The following is a 17,221-nucleotide window of genomic DNA, read 5'->3' as shown; positions in this document are numbered from 1 at the left end:
GAGTGGCTCCCCATTTGTCTCAGGACCAGAGGGATTAACTGATACAAACTTCCAATACAGCTTCTCCAGTATGGGCAAGGCAATTGCTTAAGGTTCCACAGTTTGCACTATGTGATGACCCCTGTCGTATCTCTGCCAGAGTGATTACATAAATGCTGGATGAACTCAGCAGGTCTCGCAGTACTCATAGGAGGTAAAGATATATAACTGATGTTTTTGGCCTGAGCCTTCAAGATAATAAAAAGCAGGAAGAATTAAAAGACTGGGTAGAAGGGAAGAAGGAGGAATGCAGACCAACAGACAAAAGGTACCAATTGGATAGGGATGGGCACAGGAGAGAGAAAAGGTGAGAATTGACTGGGGTGGGGGAGTTTGGAGCTCTGTTGAAGGAGAGCTGGGAAAAAGTAGACAGGGAAGAGAGCTAGAGGAGAGGATACATAGGGAAAGATTGTTGGGGGGAAGCTAACAGAAATCTGGGAAGTGATTGTGTAGCCATGTTATAGGAATGGCCCCAACCTTGTGATTCAGGTTATGGAGGTAGTCTTAGTCCCTGTCCTTTGAGACAGTCAGATCTTTTGTTCTGAAGGAGTAAAAAAAAATGGTCATTAAAAAATCCATAGCCCTTAAAGCTAATTAATTAGATTAAATTAAGTATCCCAATAATAATTCTTTTAAGAACTCAGCAGCAGTTTGAGAATTAGTAGCAATAAATCCTATTGAGAACTGGTGCTTTACAGCACTAAGTTATTGCACATAAATCTGCAGCCTCGACATTTGCCAATTACTGGGGAGCCTTTTTTTGGTTTTTTTTTAAAGCTTTCTCAGAACCCAGGCACTGGCCAGATGTCACCCTGCATCTATGATATGCTTTGGGAGATCTCTCTGTGTTAATATGGCAGGAGGAATAATGGTTGTTGGATAGTGTTTGAAGACTACACAGGTCTGCTTTAACCTGAGGCATGAGTGGAAAGGACCAGAGTAAAACTGAGAGTGGAAGTGAGCTGCATGTTTGGGGCACATTTGAAGCAGACCTCGTAAATCAGATGCAAGGTTGAGGAGACTGGCACATCTGTGCACTACAAATCATGCTGAACTGCACCGGCGAATGTGGACCATTCAGAAGAATGGTCTTTTGGCTCTTAGCTACATTTTCCATCTCTGTAGCTTTGCCTTTTTGTCACTGACACCCCTTCATTAGACTTGACTATTCCAAATACTTTAGCTGGCAGGGCTCCCAATTTCCACCCTTAACTTTGGTTTCTTTACTTCATCAGGATTAATGATGTATCTTGTTCCATTTGGATCTCCTTGATCAATACAATTACCACAGTCACCTGGTACCTAAGATTTACCATTTTATTCTTCATGTCTACATTTCTTCTTTGACATTTCATCCCACCTCCATCTCTGAGCCTTTTAATTTCTCCATCCAACAAATGCTCAGCAGTCTAGGGTGGCATTACCAGTAGAACTGCCTCAGCTCCAGCGACATGGGTTCAATCCTGACCTCAGACCTGTCTGTGCGGAGTTTGCCATGCAGTCCCTGCAACCACGAGATTTTCCCCGCGGTGCTCTGTCTCCCACATCCCAAATGCATGCAAGTTGGTTGGTGATTTAAACATAAATTGCTCCTGATGTGTAGGTGATGGGTAGAATCGGGAGGGTTGATGAGCATTTGGGAGAATAAAAAGAGTTAGGGTGAGATGGCTGTAAAAACAGGTAACTAATTTTTGGGTGGAATCCAATGGGATTCCAAGGGTATGTTTCTATGACATCTCTACTTAGCCCTTGCTCTGTGAACTTCCCACTTAAACTCTTCCTGATTTCTCATCTCTATTTAAACTCTCCATGAACTGATCTCTGACCAAACTCCAGATGTCTCCTGCAATATGCACAAGTGCTGAAGAAACTCAGATGTTCTTGTTTAGCTCCCTGCGCCTCCTCTAGGTCAGCACCTTTTTTTCCTTCTGAGAAGTTTGTTGAGATCCTTAACTGACATAAAGTTGAAGTTTTCCTTCAGTAGGGTATGTCAGTGAAAGCTGGGTTTGGAGAAAAAGCCATAACATTAGCCTGTATGTGAACAAAAAAAAACAGGCATGTGTGACAGGGAGGGATGTGTGGTGCACCAGATACTGTCTTTTCCATTTTTATCTTCACAGTTCAGGATGGGAACTGCTCTGCCCAAGACTGCAAAACTTTGCAGAGTTGTGGGTACAGCTCAAGCTGTTACACAAACAAACCAGCCTTCCGTCGACTATTTATAATGCTCACTGTCTCAGGAAAGCTGCCAACATAATAAAGGACCCATCTCACCCCAGTCACACTCTTCCCCCTCCTGTCAAGCAGAAAACCCAAAGCTCCAAATTCTTTTTTACTTTATTTTTTGTAAGTCTGGAGGAAGTGAGTGGAGTTGGAGCGGAGACTCGGGCGGTGCTCCTCACCGTCAGTGACGACAGGTCAAAGCTCCAGATTCAAGGATGGTTTCTTTCCTGCTTTCATTGGACTTTAGAATGGATCTCACTGGCAAAAGATGATGCCCTTGCACTGTCTTTTTTAACTACTTTTCTCAATTCCCTTCACTATTTGACTAGTGTAACACTACTTGCTAATCTATTATCTTGTTTGGTATTGTTGCCCTGTGTATGAGTTGGCCTGCCTGGTTAACATGTTAAAGCTTTTTAACTACCATATATTTCGACATACAAGTCGACTGGTGTATAATGGTATATCTGGCGTTTAAGTTGACCCCAATTTTTCAGGCTGTCCAGGCCTCCCAGGAACAACCTAACATTTTTTAAAACACCCAAATTGCAAGTAACAAAGCTATAAATTAAGTAAGTTTAAAAAAAACTTCGGCCTACCAGGCAAGAGCGGTGGCGTCGACCTCAGGGTCACAGGTAGGAATGGTTATGGTAGTGGAGCGGCGGCACTGGTGGTGGGAAGATGCTTCCAGCATTGACATGCTGAATTGACGTAAATCCTTTTTGTGAATTTAAGGTCTCAAAAGTATATCCAGCGTATAAGTCGACCTCACCACCGCCCCTTTTGAGAAATGTTTTGGGTTTCATGACTCGACTTGTATGCTGAAATATACAGTATATTCTAGCACATGTAACAATATAAAAAGTTTAATTTTATTTTGTCTAAAGAAATACTTGCAGTCAGTAAACAGGTTTCTTACTGAATCCATTATAATGTCTTCGATCTGAAGGTTATGGTTTTAACATCCACTTTTTCTAGTGCTTGAGTACATTATTTTTGATACAATTCTTTCTACTCCCCCATCTGTGCCCTTTGGTGAATGTAAAAGGACCCATTTGCTTTTTATTTTAAAGAAAACCTGCTATCCTGGCCAAAATTCACCACCCAACATATATGGAACAGACAGAATCTTTATTCCCCCAGAGTTGAAATGTAAAATATGAGAGGTTGTGTATTTAAGGTGAGAGGGAGCAGGCTGCCAGGGGTAGTGGTTGAAGTAAAATAGTGATTAAGAGGCCTTCTGAATAGAAATGGATATCCAGGGAATGGAGGGATAAGAATCATGTGCAGGCAGAAGAAATTTAATTTGGCACCACATTCGGCATAGATGTTATGGACTAAAGGAATGTTCCTGAGCTGTACTGCTATATGTTCAGTGGCAAAACCCTGTGATATTTCACCTTGTTGCTGAAAAATACTGGCACGCTGCAGCCAGAAATGTTAATGTATTCAAATTAAGCCATCTGGGACTCTGTTCATCCCTCTGCAACTAGATCAACAACTTCCTCATTGGCAGACCCCAATCAGTGTGGCTCAACAACCTCCTCAATGACCATTAACATAAGCACTTCAAGGCTGTGTGCTTGGTTCGCTGATCTGTACACTCATGACTGTATAGCCAAGTTTGGCTTCAACTCAAAGTAAAATTCACTGATGACACCACTGTTGTTGCCGAATAATAGGAAATGAGTCAGAGTACAGGACGGAGACTGAGAATCTAATTGGGTGGTGCCAGAACAATCTTGCTCTCAATCGCACCAAGACCAAGGAGCTTATAGTGGACTTTAGGAAGGGAGGCTGTCTACATTGATGGGACAATGATGAAAGGATTTGTTCTTGTGAGTCCACGCATATTAGAGGACCTTCCCTGGAGTCAACATATCGAGGCCCTGTGAAAAAGGCCTGTACTTTCTAAGAAGTCAGGGATATATGGCATCTTGTCAAATGCTCTATCAAACTTCTCCAGGTTGTAATGGAGGATTTAGACCAGCTTATGCAAGAAGGGATGCAGTTGCATCAGAAGACATAATCTAAATTCCACCATGAGGCCCAGAATGCATGAGTTAGTAGACACATCTAAATTCCACCATGGGGCCCAGGGATGCATATGAATCAGTAGACATAATCTAATTTACACCATGAGGCCCAGAGGTGCAGTTGCCTTTTGTTGGTCGCAGACTGTCAGGAGACCTTGAAGATAATTAAATAATTTATTCAAAGAGATAAGTTATGAGTAAAAACAATGTTTTGGGTAATATAAGCCATGGTCCCACTGCTGAAGTGGAGACTCTCTGAGGGGTGGAAACGTCTCTCAGCAAGAAGAACTTCTAGATTCCAACCAATGTCCCGGTCGGGGGAGGTGGAGAAGCTGCTACCAGTGCCCAGACGACCTACTACAAGTGTGCAGTCGTTGCCTCGCTTTGGCAGTTGAGACCAATCCAGGCATTGATAAGTATAATTGGGAAGGGCTTGCATATTGTAGTTTGAATTCAGCTTTTGAATTTGTAATAAACATTTGTATAAACTGAACTGCTTTCTATTGGTAGCTTGAACACTGACCAATCTAAAACGAACAAAGTGAGAGGTACAAGTTTACCCAGGACACAGGTGCATTGTGGAAAGTATACTGATTGTTGCATCACAGCCTGGTTTGTTAAATTTAAATGCTCGGGAATGCAGAAGGGCTGCAGAAAGTGGCAAGCCTAGCAAAGTCCATCATTGGCTCTGACATTCCAGCCACTACAGACATCGATGTGAGATACTGCCTCAAGAGGCAGCCAACTTCATAAATGAATCTATCACCCTCATCACAACCTCTTTTCAATGCTTCTTTCAGGAAGAAGGTGCAAAGGTTTGTAGTCCAGCACCTCTGGGTTCAGGAACAGTTATCCAACAGCATATAGGCTCTTGAACCACCTATATATATATATTTTTTTTTTTCTGTACTAATTAATAATAACACATTTTATGCACTAATTTCAACTGTGAACATGTCTATCCTTTATATTTATTACTTTTCTATACTGGGGTAATTTATGGCTATTACAGTTGGTACATCTTATTTACCTGTTTGTCTACAGCAAGTAAGAATTTCCTTGCATCTGTATGTTGTACTTATGTATAGGACAATAAATTTATCACCCACACAGAATGCACTGCATCAGTGGCATGGTTCACCAGTGGTGCTCCCAAATCTATAATCTCCATAGTCGAGGAGTGCATTTAGTTAATTCATCACAGGCAGTGGTGCTTAAAACAGGCAACTACTGACATCTGTACAGGAGCAGGGCTCAACATTGCTTGCTGACCCAGCTCATATTTCATCTAGGAAGGAGTAAATAAACTGTTCTTTTAAGTTTCTCTGTGATTTAATTTGGAGCCTGTCCACTTCCATTAACCTATTTCTTAAACCTCGACCTTTATTATTTCCTCTGCAGTTTTGCTGGGCCCAATGATCATATCTGCCAGGTCAATTTGCCTGTTCTATTTCTAGTGGCATCCATCGCAGCCATACCTTGTCCTAGTACTGTTGCCAGTGACATGTATCCAGTGGAAATCCACCCCAACCCTGTCAGATTTTCGGCTAATTGTTAACTCTTCTTGTTGCTTATGAAACATGGAAGACTCCTCTCCCTCCCATTCTTCCACCTCTCTCTGTCTTTATTGAGATGCCTGCTTGTTTTTTTTACTTATACCTTGAGGTGCGGATCAGACTGGAAATGTCAGTAATATATCTTTACCTCCTATGGATGCTGCAAAACTGGCAGAGTTCCTCCAGCATTTACTGTGTTATTTTTCTTGTTGCTTGCCCATAACCCAATTAGGACTTGGCCCAGATAGTTATCCTGCTAGGTTTTTTAAATTTGATTTCTGATATGCCATCAACAGCAACTTCCTAATTTCTCTAACCTGGTCCACAATTGGATCTGTCTTCATTTCCTTTCTTGCCACTGTACATAACGTGGACTTTTTACCCCCTCCATAAATCTTCGTCCGCGAAGCCAAGCCAAAGAGAAGACATTAACCCATATGACGAATTGGCATGGGCGGATCTCAGAGGACATCTGAAGGGAACCACAACAAAAATTAAAAGATTTGGAGCTACTATAATGGCAGTGCTTCTGCTGGTGTGGACCTAGGGAGAGTGGGAAACAGGAGACACAACACTCCCCCTAAGGGTAGAATCGCACAGTCCAACTGTCAACAAAATGTGCAGGCTCCAAACGACCTGTTAAAGGTGCCAACAGGGTTTTATTTAAATTCCTGTGACCATGGGGTTGGGGCCCAAGATGGTGGCAAGTGTACAATGGCAGCAGCCATGAAGGGTTGCAGACTGTGGAGCAGTGGCCCCGCGCAGGGAACCAGTAACAGGAGAGCACCCCCTGTTGAGAACAATAGATGACACCAACAAAGAGTGCTGGAGACTGGCTCATGAGAACCAGGTATCAGAACTGGGATTCCAAGTGGGTGTGAAGGTAAGGTGGTCTCCAAAAGGGCCCTGAGTACTGAAGGTTTCCTCATCGTGTTGCAGGTTTGGATTTGGGCTCACGTTGCCAATAGTTTGGGCTGAATTGGAGAGTTCTGCTGATGGTTGCAGGAGCATTGAAAGAGAATTCATGGGCACCTGGTGATTCTGGGGGATTTTCTTTTGCTTCTCTGACTCTAAGGGCACTGGGCCATGCTAATTACAATTTTATGTAATATTAAAATTCTGTTTTAACCAGACAGACAATAAACATGACTGATCTGAACTGTTTACAACATACTTGGCAAAGGGCACAGGCCCAAAACTTTACTTCCTGTGGATACTGTGTGACCTACTGAGTTTTTCCTTCACATTTGTGTATGGCACTCGACCCCAGCATTTGCAGATACACACTGTAGTTGGCCTGATTACCGAGCAAGGAGAGCTCTGCTGGTGCTGCTGGATGTGTGCAGAGCACAAGCAGCTTCAGCTGGGCTCATCAGCCTAAGGCCTTGTACCAGGCAGCAGGTTGATGAAGACCAGTTTCTGTGAATCATGGAGGTTCTCAAGAGGCCTCGGCTGCTAATGGCTTTTCTAACAATTTGGTGATTTGGAACCAGAGGTCATGGAAGTGATATCTGGTTACGAGACATTGAGCCTGGGTTCACTGCTGAACAATGGACCATGAGGCTACAGAGTTTATGGGTGCACCAGAGGTTGCAAGATCCATGGCTACTCCATATTGCCAAAGGAACTCACTCTCTTGCTTCTCTTATTTTAATGGTGCTGGATCACTTGACAACTTTTTCTTTGTCTTCGTATGGCAAGAAAAGGAAAGCTTTGTATGTAAAAATTTATGAACCCCAATTTCACAGCTCAGTATATACAGATTGTACAACGGTGGTTATTCCGTAGCTTGGCATGGCTCTTTTATTTTCAGAGGTTGAACAATTCTTGAAAAGAAAATAATAATGTGCTGTTTTCTCCAAGGTTACTGTTTCTAGAGCCCCCATTTTCTCTGCTACTTTTCCTTTTATTTGAACACTGAGAAGTAAGCTAAATGAAAACAGTATTTTTTTTAACTATTATCATATCCTGGACCTACAGCACCTCATTAGAAAGGTGCAGCAGTACCTACATTTCTAAAGCGGTTGAGGAAGGAAAGGCTACCAGCCATCATCTTGACAATATTTTATTGGAGCACAATTGAGAGGGTCCTGTTTGGTTGCATTATTGTGTGATACGGCAGCTGCAAAGCATTGGACCAGAAGTCAATACAGAGGATCATCAAAATGGCTGAGATGATCAATGGGGTCTTCCTTTCCTTTATTGATGTCAATTTCTGCAAGCATTGCTTACATGGGGTCAAAGAATTATTGAGGACCTTTTCCATCCATCGCTCAGGATCTTTGACCCACTACCATCAGGAAGAAGGTACAGGAGCATGACAGTCGAGACTAACAGGCTGGGAAATAGCTACTTCCTGCAGATTATGAGATTATTGAATGGTTTCCTCTAACTTGTCAGTCGCGTACTTACCTTAGTTGGGAACGCTGCCTGCGGCCGACATAAGTGATGCAAATTTAGTTGGGTGGTGTTTGGGGAGTTGAAGAATGCAATGTTGTGTCTAGTGAATAATAGACAACTTCAAGGTGTGCTGAAAGAAACCAGTGAGTGTATTCTGTTTGTAAGCTGTGGTTAATCAGCACTGATACAAAACTGAGTAAATTATTCCAAAATATTTATATATTTATTTTATATATCTTTGTGTATGTGATTATTACGTGCCACGTATTTTGTTTATGTACTGCATGTGGACCATGGTAATGGAGAAACAATGTTTCATCTAGTTGCATGACATCACAGGCAAAACCCTCCCTACCATTAAAAACATCTATTTGGAACACTGTTGTCAGGGAGCAGCAACAATCATCAAGGATCCACACCAGCCAGCATACTAAACTTGAAGTTGAAAAGAAATGAGATCTTTAATTATCAAACTACCTGAATTAAGTCTGAGTACGGGCCATCGCATTGGCTCTACAAAAAGCCCTGGGACACCTGGACAGCAAAGACACATACACCAAGATGCTCTTTACCACATTCAAAACCATCCCCTCAAAGTTGATCAGCAAACTCCAAGACCTGGGACTCAACACCCCACTGCGTAATTGGATCTTGGATTTCATCACCTCCAGACCATAATCAGTGAGAAATAGTAAGAACATCTCCACAATTTTCTTCAGCACTGGAACACAAGAATGTGTTCTTAGCATTCTGCTTCACTCACACCTAAGACTGTGTACCTCAGTACAACAACATCTACAAATTCCCTTCCTTCATGGTAGTGGGTTGTATAAAAAGGGGGCAGTCAGCATACAGGAAGGAGATCAAAAACTTGGTTGAATGGTGCACCAACAACTCAATGTCACTAAAACCAAGGAGCTGATTGTTGACTTCAAGAAGGGAAAACTAGAGGTGTACGTTTGGAGGAGAGGGTGAGCAAATTTAAGTTCTCAGGAGTCACTATCTTTGAGGATCTTTCCTAGATGTGGAAAGAATGCTGACCAGCTGCATCATGGTCTTGTATGGGAACATCAATACCCCTGAGTGAAAAGCCCTACAAAAGGTAGTGCATGCAGCTAAAGGCATCACAGGGAAAACCCTACCATTGAGGACATCTACTTGGAACACTTGTCGTCAGAACAGCAGCAATCATCAAGGATCCACATCACCCAGCACACGCTTTGTTCCCGCTCCTCCTGTCATCAGGAAAGAGGTATAGATTCCACAAGACTAGCACAGCAACAGGCTTCTCCCCCTCCACCATCAGATTCCTCAACAACAAACTCAATACTCATTTAAGGACTCTTGCACTTTATTGCTTTATTTTCTCTGTATTGCAGTTTGTTTACAATTTTTTATTTGTTTGCATGTATACATTTTTTTGAATATTTTAAATTTGTGGACAATATGCATCAAGCAATAACCATTACTTAAATATAAATTGAAATGAAAAAAAAAATCAATAGTACAAGTTGTCCATATCTCCAAACGGTCCCATCACCCCCCCCCCCCCTCCCCCAGCCCACCAAACAAAGACCTGAAATAAAAAGGAAAGAAAAAGAAAAGTTTAAAAAACAACAGGAAAGAGAGAAGGAACTGTCAGGATCTGGTATACAGTTCAGAGGATTTAATTCCTCTCTTGACTAGATCGCAAATAGGGGAAAAACAGGACATAGAACTCAGGAACAGAATAAGTATCCTTAAATATTCAACTCTGCGTTCTGCAAGTACGGCTGCCATACCTGCAAAAACATGTTATACTTCCTTAAATTGTAAGTAATTTTCTCCAGGGGAACACAACTCTACATTTCTGCATTTCATTGGGATGTATCCAGAAGGGAATCAGACTTCAAAGTAACTGCAATACGTTTCCTGGCCACTCCCAATGCAAGTTTCATTTTCGATCTTATGTCCACAGTATTTCCTAGGAGAAACAATTCTGGGCTTTGTGGTAATTGTTTCCCAATAATCTGATCAAATAAAATTCTTAAATTTTCCTAAAAAGGTTTCACTTTAGAGGATGACAAGGTGGAATGTAAAAAACTGCCATTTCTTCACCACATCACAAACATATATCCATATATATTTGATTTATGTAATTTCTGCGGGGTAAGATGTAGCTGATACAAAAAATTATATTGCACCAATCTATATCTTACATTAATTGTATTGGTCATGTAGTCCTGACATAAATCGGACCAGTTCTTATCAATACTAATATTCACGTCTGATTCCCATCTTAGTTTTGATTTATATAACTCCCACTTGGGAATGCCCAATTGAAGTTAGGAATACATTGCAGATGTAAACTTGTGTTCTCCTTTCAAATCAAAATCTCCATTTCACTGTACACTGATAACATCATGGTTGGATCTAATTCATATCTGAAAAAGGCTCTTAATTGAAAGTAGCAGAAGATTGTGTTAGGAATATTGTATTTATTTTTTAACTGTTCAAATGACATTAGTTGCCCCTGCAGATAACAATCTTCTACATACCTGATCCCTTTACAGGACCATGTATGTATAATTTATTATCCATTGTTAAAGGAATCAATCTACTTTGAGTCAAGAGCGTTTTTGGAGATACTTTTCCCTTTGTTCCAATTATTCAATTTGTACCAAATATTCAAAATATGCTTTGTTAAAGATGCTTCTTTTCCACCAGAAATAGATTTAGTATCCCATTTATATATGAGATCTTCTGCTACTTTATCTCCGAATGTTTATATCTTTTTGCACCAATAAGTGGTAATTCTGGCTCACGTGGGAAAAAGAATCTCAGGGCTGTCATGTATGAATTCTAACAATACATCTAAATTTTGAGAAGCAATAATATGTTGTTAACAAAATGTTTTGAGCTGGGAAAATGTCCCATGAAAAGCAAACTGGCTTTTTTCTGTAATGTGGCCAAGCCTGGTTTCTTGTCTGGCAACAAAGCTGCACAAACAGTGCAGCAGGTGCAGCCTGAATATGCTGGGTGTTCCTGGAGACGAATCATGCATTAACTCATTGCACTGACAGTTAAATGTAAAATCTGCAATCAGAAAATGGAGTGTTCTCTCCATTTGTGATTGGTTACCGTGTTTGCAGGAGAGAGTCATCTGCCTTGACGGGAGATAATGGGCATTCACAAGAGGACTGGATCTTATTGCAAACAGCAGTTTCACAAAATCATGAAAAGCATAGATAAGTGATATCAGCCATTCTCAATGGAGGCCACAGCACATTATTAAGGATTTCAGTCCATGACCACCCTTAAGAGGGGGAAGGCTGGGAAAAGAAGGGGTCAAGGTACATAGGAGAGAAGTACAGAAACCAACTAAACTCTGAGCAGAGCCATAAAAAGGTGACGATCAGCTGAGGTTGTCTTTTCCAGAGTTGGTGAATCTAAAACGAGAGGGCATTGGTTTAAGATGAGGGGAAAGCTTCAAAATGGACCTGAAGAGCATCATCTTCACAGAGGATGGTAGATATATAATCTCCCACCATCCATCCTGTGTCAGTGCCTCTTCTACAGCAGGCTATAAGGAACTGGCTCACTAATCCACAGTAGATCAACCATGATAGTTCATGTTGCATGTCACATGCATCAAGGTGCAGTGAGAGTTTATTTTGTGAGCAATCCTGCAGGTCAATTCACACATATATTACAACAGAAAAAATGCAGTTGTTGGCATCTTGATCAAACAATGAACTGCTACAGGAACTGAACAGATCCATAGGTATAAAGTGGGGCAATAATTCAGTTGGGATTAAACAGTGGATGATATTACATATCATCACCCCCTTATTGCTTTTGTCTCAATAAAGGGCCCCAACCCAAATCATTAACTGAGTATTTGTACCTGTGGATATTGCCTGCCACACTGAGTTCCTCCAACAGTTCATTACTAGTCAGAGGTTTATTCAGCAGGTAAGAAACTGCTAATGAATCTCATGCTGCATGATCTCAAGCTTGTAAATCTTCTTTCCAACAGGAGAGGTGTCTGCAGCGTGATGTCTTTTTAATGTGTTGGCTGCACTTACGGGGTAGTGGGAAGTGCAGCTAGAGAGGAGTGGGGATTAGTGCAATGGACTTTAATGCATACGGAATGGAGGGCCAAATGGTCTAAACCTTCTATTCTTGCAACTCTTTAAAAACATATAAAGATTAAGGCCGCCTCATTGTTGGGAAATGGGACATAATCTTCACCATTTCAGTTACCATTCGGTGACTCAAAATCCAGGCTCCCTGTCTGTTGCCCTGGAGACATTCCTCCCTAACAGAACCAACCTCACCGGTTTCCTGCTCTTATGCCTCGTCCCATGGCCACATTCTCTGGTGGAGATGAGGTTAACATATGACATTCAGTTGATGGCTCTGGGCCTGTACTCAGAGGTTTAGGGGTGGGGGGAGTGAAATTTTTTTTGAAACCTCCTAAATATTGAAAGGGCAGGATAGAGTGGACATAGACAAGATGTTTCCAGTAGTGGGAGAGGTAAATTTCTAGAGTTGGGGGAGGGTTAATTTGTGGAATTCATTGGGACAGATGACTGTGGAGGCCAAGTCATTGGGTAGATTTAAAGAGGAAGTTTATAGGAGCCTACATGCGTATGCACCAGTCATGATTTGAACACAGAGCTGGTTTGATGGGTAGTATGGGAAGAAATGTCCACATGTTGCTGGTTGAGACCATCCACCAAGAGTTTTGGGTCATCCTGTGGTTAGGAGGGGCATTGCATGGTTGCTGAAGACTTGGAGATTAAAACATCTGCCAAGGTCTGAAAGATTAGAATCCCAGGGAGAACAAGGAGCCAAATTCGGGCACTTTCCATGGGAGAATAGGAAGGGCTTTGAAGGACATGGACATTCTTACTGTTGCTGGGGTGCAGCAAATATTCATCAAACTCATCCCTGGGATGGCAGGCTTGAAATGAGAAGACTGGATAGATGAGGTCTATTCTCATTAGTATTTAGAAGGAGCAGAGATCTCATTGAAACATACAATTTTGACAGGACTGGACATGTTAGATTCAACAATATTGCTCATGTTGGTAAAGTCCAGAACAAGTGGTCACAGACGAAGGATGAGACTTGCAGAATTCCTTGCCACAGAAAGTTATTAAGGGAAAATGGAGTTGGATGTGGCCCTTGAAGCTAAAGGGGTATGGAGAGAAAGTAGGAATAAGGTACTGAGGTCGCATAGTAAGCCGTGACCATTATGAATGGTGATGCAGCTCCAAAAGCTGCTTGGCCTTTTCCTACACCTATTTTCTATAATTCTAAGAAATGTAGTTGAATGGGACTAACACAGAATACTAACTTAGTTGACATGGGCTGAAGGGATTGTTCACTTGACATAGCCTACTTTGTTGTGCAGGATTTATTCCAGCTAGCAGTGGACTTGTTTAGGAATGGGTAAACAATGTCTGCTTGAGCCAGAGAACATCCAGTGATAAGTGAACTGCTCACTCAAGTTCTGACATCTGCAATTCCTTTTTTTCCTGGTTACGATCACACTCCATATTACGGACCCCCAGAGGGATTCAAGCCTGGGTTTGAGCAGCTGGAGCGGAGGAGACGAGAATGTTGATGGTCCCAGCTTCATGCATGAAGAGCAATGGAGGTTCCTGTGCCTCTTGAAGATCAAGAATGGAGGGCAGTTCTGTACTCCAGTAAATCTTGCATACACATTTTGTCAGGTTAAAATAGCTGAGTCAGGCATCAAAGGCTTCAGCCAGTGCCGAGGATGGTCTTCGCATTTTAGCCATTTTGTATATACCACTGAATGTTTCAGAAAGGGTGTAACCACGCCCCTCCCCGGAATGTTACGAGTGTCCCAAGGCTGGGAAAGGTGTCAAGTAATTGCCTCAGTACACTCACACTGGAGTCAGAAGCAGAAAGCATCCACCCCTGGGCTCTGGAAACAGAATGCACCTGTGGCAACAACTTTCATCCCAAGGAGATGCTGCCTCACCTTTCTGAGAATACAGCATTTCTTGATTCTTTGCAATTTCCTGCAAATTGAGGTTTTTTTTTCTTTCACTCTCTGTAGTTTCTTATCAATTCACATTGCTCAAACACAATGAAGCATGAATTGACGAGCCCCCAATATTTGACGAGGTTATGTTCCATCTCCTGACAGCCCAAATCTCGCATCTGATGTTGGTGTCAGTTGAAATGTGTTGCCAGTGTAGGGGCAGCTCAAACAGACTCAACCAAGGGGGAACTACACAACATTTATCACTTCCCCTTTAGAAAGCTGGTGCATTGGATGAGGAATTGCTCTCATCGCCAAATGGCTATTTGCAAAAGGGGAAGTCCCAGATCTTCTCATAGGAATCTCAAAAATATTCGACCAAAAAAGGTCACAGAGAACTCCCATAATGTGCCAAAAAACTTTTATTAAGATTTTATAAAAGGAATTTGTGTTGCATAAAAAACTTTTATTTAACGAAACATAACAGGAAATATAAAAGAAACAACTGCAAAGGAAAATGGAGAGCGAATTTGAACACCACAACACAAGATGAGGACAGAGGCGGGATGAAGACAGGCAGGAGAAGGGAACAAAGATCTGGGTCTGTAATATGAGACATGGCTGCCTGTCCAGAACCCCGTGCATTCACACAGACACTGTACCATTACAAAGCTTTCTTCAGGCACTGTCTCCACCCCTACTCCCAAATCCATCTAATCAAGAAACTGAACAGCCTCTCAGTCAGGTCATCAGAGCGTATGGTGCAAGGTTGCAGGTAGTTACCCCACCCCCAAACCCTGCTCAATGAGGACACCACTAGAACAGCCTAGTTCCACTATCCTAACACACCCTTCCAGGCAGCATGGAGGAAAGCCATCTTCACACTACACCTGACCACCATTGAAAGCGCACCCTACATCACCAGCATCTATCCAAATCAGAGCAAGCGGAACACTGCACTTGCACTGGGCCAGGCTTTCAGCCCATTGGAATGCTCAATCAACAACTTAGATTCCAGGTCCTCCACCAACCTCTTCCTCCTGCTGAAAATGACACCCACTGAATGGTCCACATGAAAAAAGCTTTGTGTCTGTGTGTGCATGTGCATCCATGAAATGTTCTGCATTGCTGTAGCATTCACAAACAGCTTTTCTTCAGACCTGACCTGCTGCACTCAATCTGGGACCAAATATATTTGTGCCCCAAATGAACTCACGGGGCAGGGAGGGGTAAATAAATCAGAAAATGGGTCCAGATCCAACTCGAGTTTTATAAAAACAGCCTCCAGGATGTGGCCACAAAAGTCAAATCAGACAACATTTTTATTTAAAAAATCAAATCTATGTTCAACTTTTTTTTTGCATAGTCTGTCAATAATGCTCAATTTTCATCCTCTACCTTAAAAGGGTCAGAAATTACATTTGTGGGGACTGATACGGGATGCTCAAAGACTAAATGAAGACTTGTTGAGCCTGGACCAGCGGTGTTGACTACAAGCTAATGTGGTCATTTGATAATTGTGTATTCTTGGAGAGAAATCGAAAAAAATACAAACATTAAACATTTTTTTTTCCATTGTAATTATTCACTTTTGAAATAGTGCCTGAAGTCATCAGGTAATAACTAAAATCCTTTAACATCTGATTAATGTGAAGTACAGCACACAGGAAGTGGTAGATTAACGGAATGCACCAAGCCCCAAATACCCAGTAACTTCCAATATGATTTTCCCGATTCCCAGAATGCACAGTGAGCTGGCATCAGCAAAAACCATTCCCCCAGTCCAAATTGTATTGTCAAAGAAAAAAATTTAAAAAAAAATCGATATCCATATTCCAAGTAACCACAACTGCCCTTGAGAACAAAAGGGAGTACAGTTTTACAAGAGCTAACAAGCGCACATACCCAACTCTGGCTCCTGTGGGCTAACAAGTCATCCGTTGTCAGATGGCTAATCGACTTTGCTGGTGTGAGGGGAGTTAGGGAGGTGGGAGGAGGGGGGGTGGGGGAAGAAAGTTGACCAAACCTGATGCACCTGCTCCTCCCTCAGCCCAGCCCATGGCCGATTAGCCTTCAAATGCTTGTTCCAGCGGAGGTCACCGATGCCAGTCAGAAGTGGAAACCCAGGCCGACGTTCTTCCCTGCTCCCCCTCTCCTCAACCTGGGCCACCGAGGCCGATTGCCGTCCTGCCTTGAGACTGAAGCGAGGATTTCTTGGCCCAGTGGCTCAGCTGTTCAACGGGCAACGTGTCCACCCACTGAGCCACTGTCTCAATTGTCGTTAACCGATGGGGAAATTTAAATTCATCAAATAGCGCCAGCTCTCAACAGTGTTGATTTTCTTTAGTGAATGCTGAGGGAATCAGGTAAAGACTATTCAGCCACTCTAAGGGGTTGGGGGCAATCTGCAGGTACAGACTTGCATGAAAACAGACCTTCTAAACAACAATATTCACAAATCTGAATGATACTCCCAATGACTCCTTCCCATTACTCATTACCTCACTAGCTCTACACAGGGTCTGGGCAGCTGCCCATCCTTTTAATATGGTGAGAACTTCTGTCGCTCAGACTTCTTAACCCCATTGGATGAAGAGATTTTGGCTGTGTAAGCTGACAGGCTCCCAGAAGGCCCCGAGCTGGCTGCAGACAATGCCAGGAAGGGAACATTTTTCATGCCAAGGAGGCTGGAGATGGGAATGGCATAAGGGGCATTCAGCAGAGAGGATGGGAGGGCGGAGCTCATCGATGCCAGTGGGGAAGAGGCAGGGTTGGCAGGCTGAGAGAAGGTCATGTTGAGGTCAACTGGGGTCGTGATGGAAGCATTCTGGGAGGTGGTTTTAGCCATCTCTAAACTGTAAAGAAAGAGAGGTGGAGAGAGGTCAGGGTTATATTAGGTGAGAGGAATTGAAGATTGAGTTAAGGAGAGGTGGTGAAGGATGATATTAAAACAAATGTAACGATAC

General features: G+C 42.4%; 1 protein-coding gene across 10 annotated transcripts in view; it reads right to left on the bottom strand.

The window, feature by feature from the left end:
* pcbp4 (poly(rC) binding protein 4) overlaps positions 1–17,221 on the bottom strand; it is a 141,320-nt gene that overhangs the window by 28,345 nt on the left and 95,754 nt on the right. For 7 of the 10 annotated variants that reach the window (XM_069936803.1, XM_069936802.1, XM_069936807.1 and 4 more), the window contains one exon: positions 14,660–17,110. The exons of 1 other annotated variant lie outside the window; for it this stretch is intronic. In XM_069936803.1, the coding sequence (XP_069792904.1) occupies positions 16,798–17,110 (313 nt within the window). In that variant the 3' untranslated portion in view covers positions 14,660–16,797. Of the gene's footprint in view, positions 1–9,594; positions 11,683–14,659; positions 17,111–17,221 lie in introns of those variants that run through there. 2 more of the 10 variants (XM_069936811.1, XM_069936810.1) reach the window with 2 other exon arrangements.

Source organism: Narcine bancroftii, chromosome 5 (assembly GCF_036971445.1).
Source record: "Narcine bancroftii isolate sNarBan1 chromosome 5, sNarBan1.hap1, whole genome shotgun sequence".
NCBI lineage: Eukaryota > Metazoa > Chordata > Chondrichthyes > Torpediniformes > Narcinidae > Narcine > Narcine bancroftii.
The sequence above is the reverse complement of the archived record's forward strand: the minus strand, read 5'-3'. Positions and strand labels throughout refer to the sequence as shown.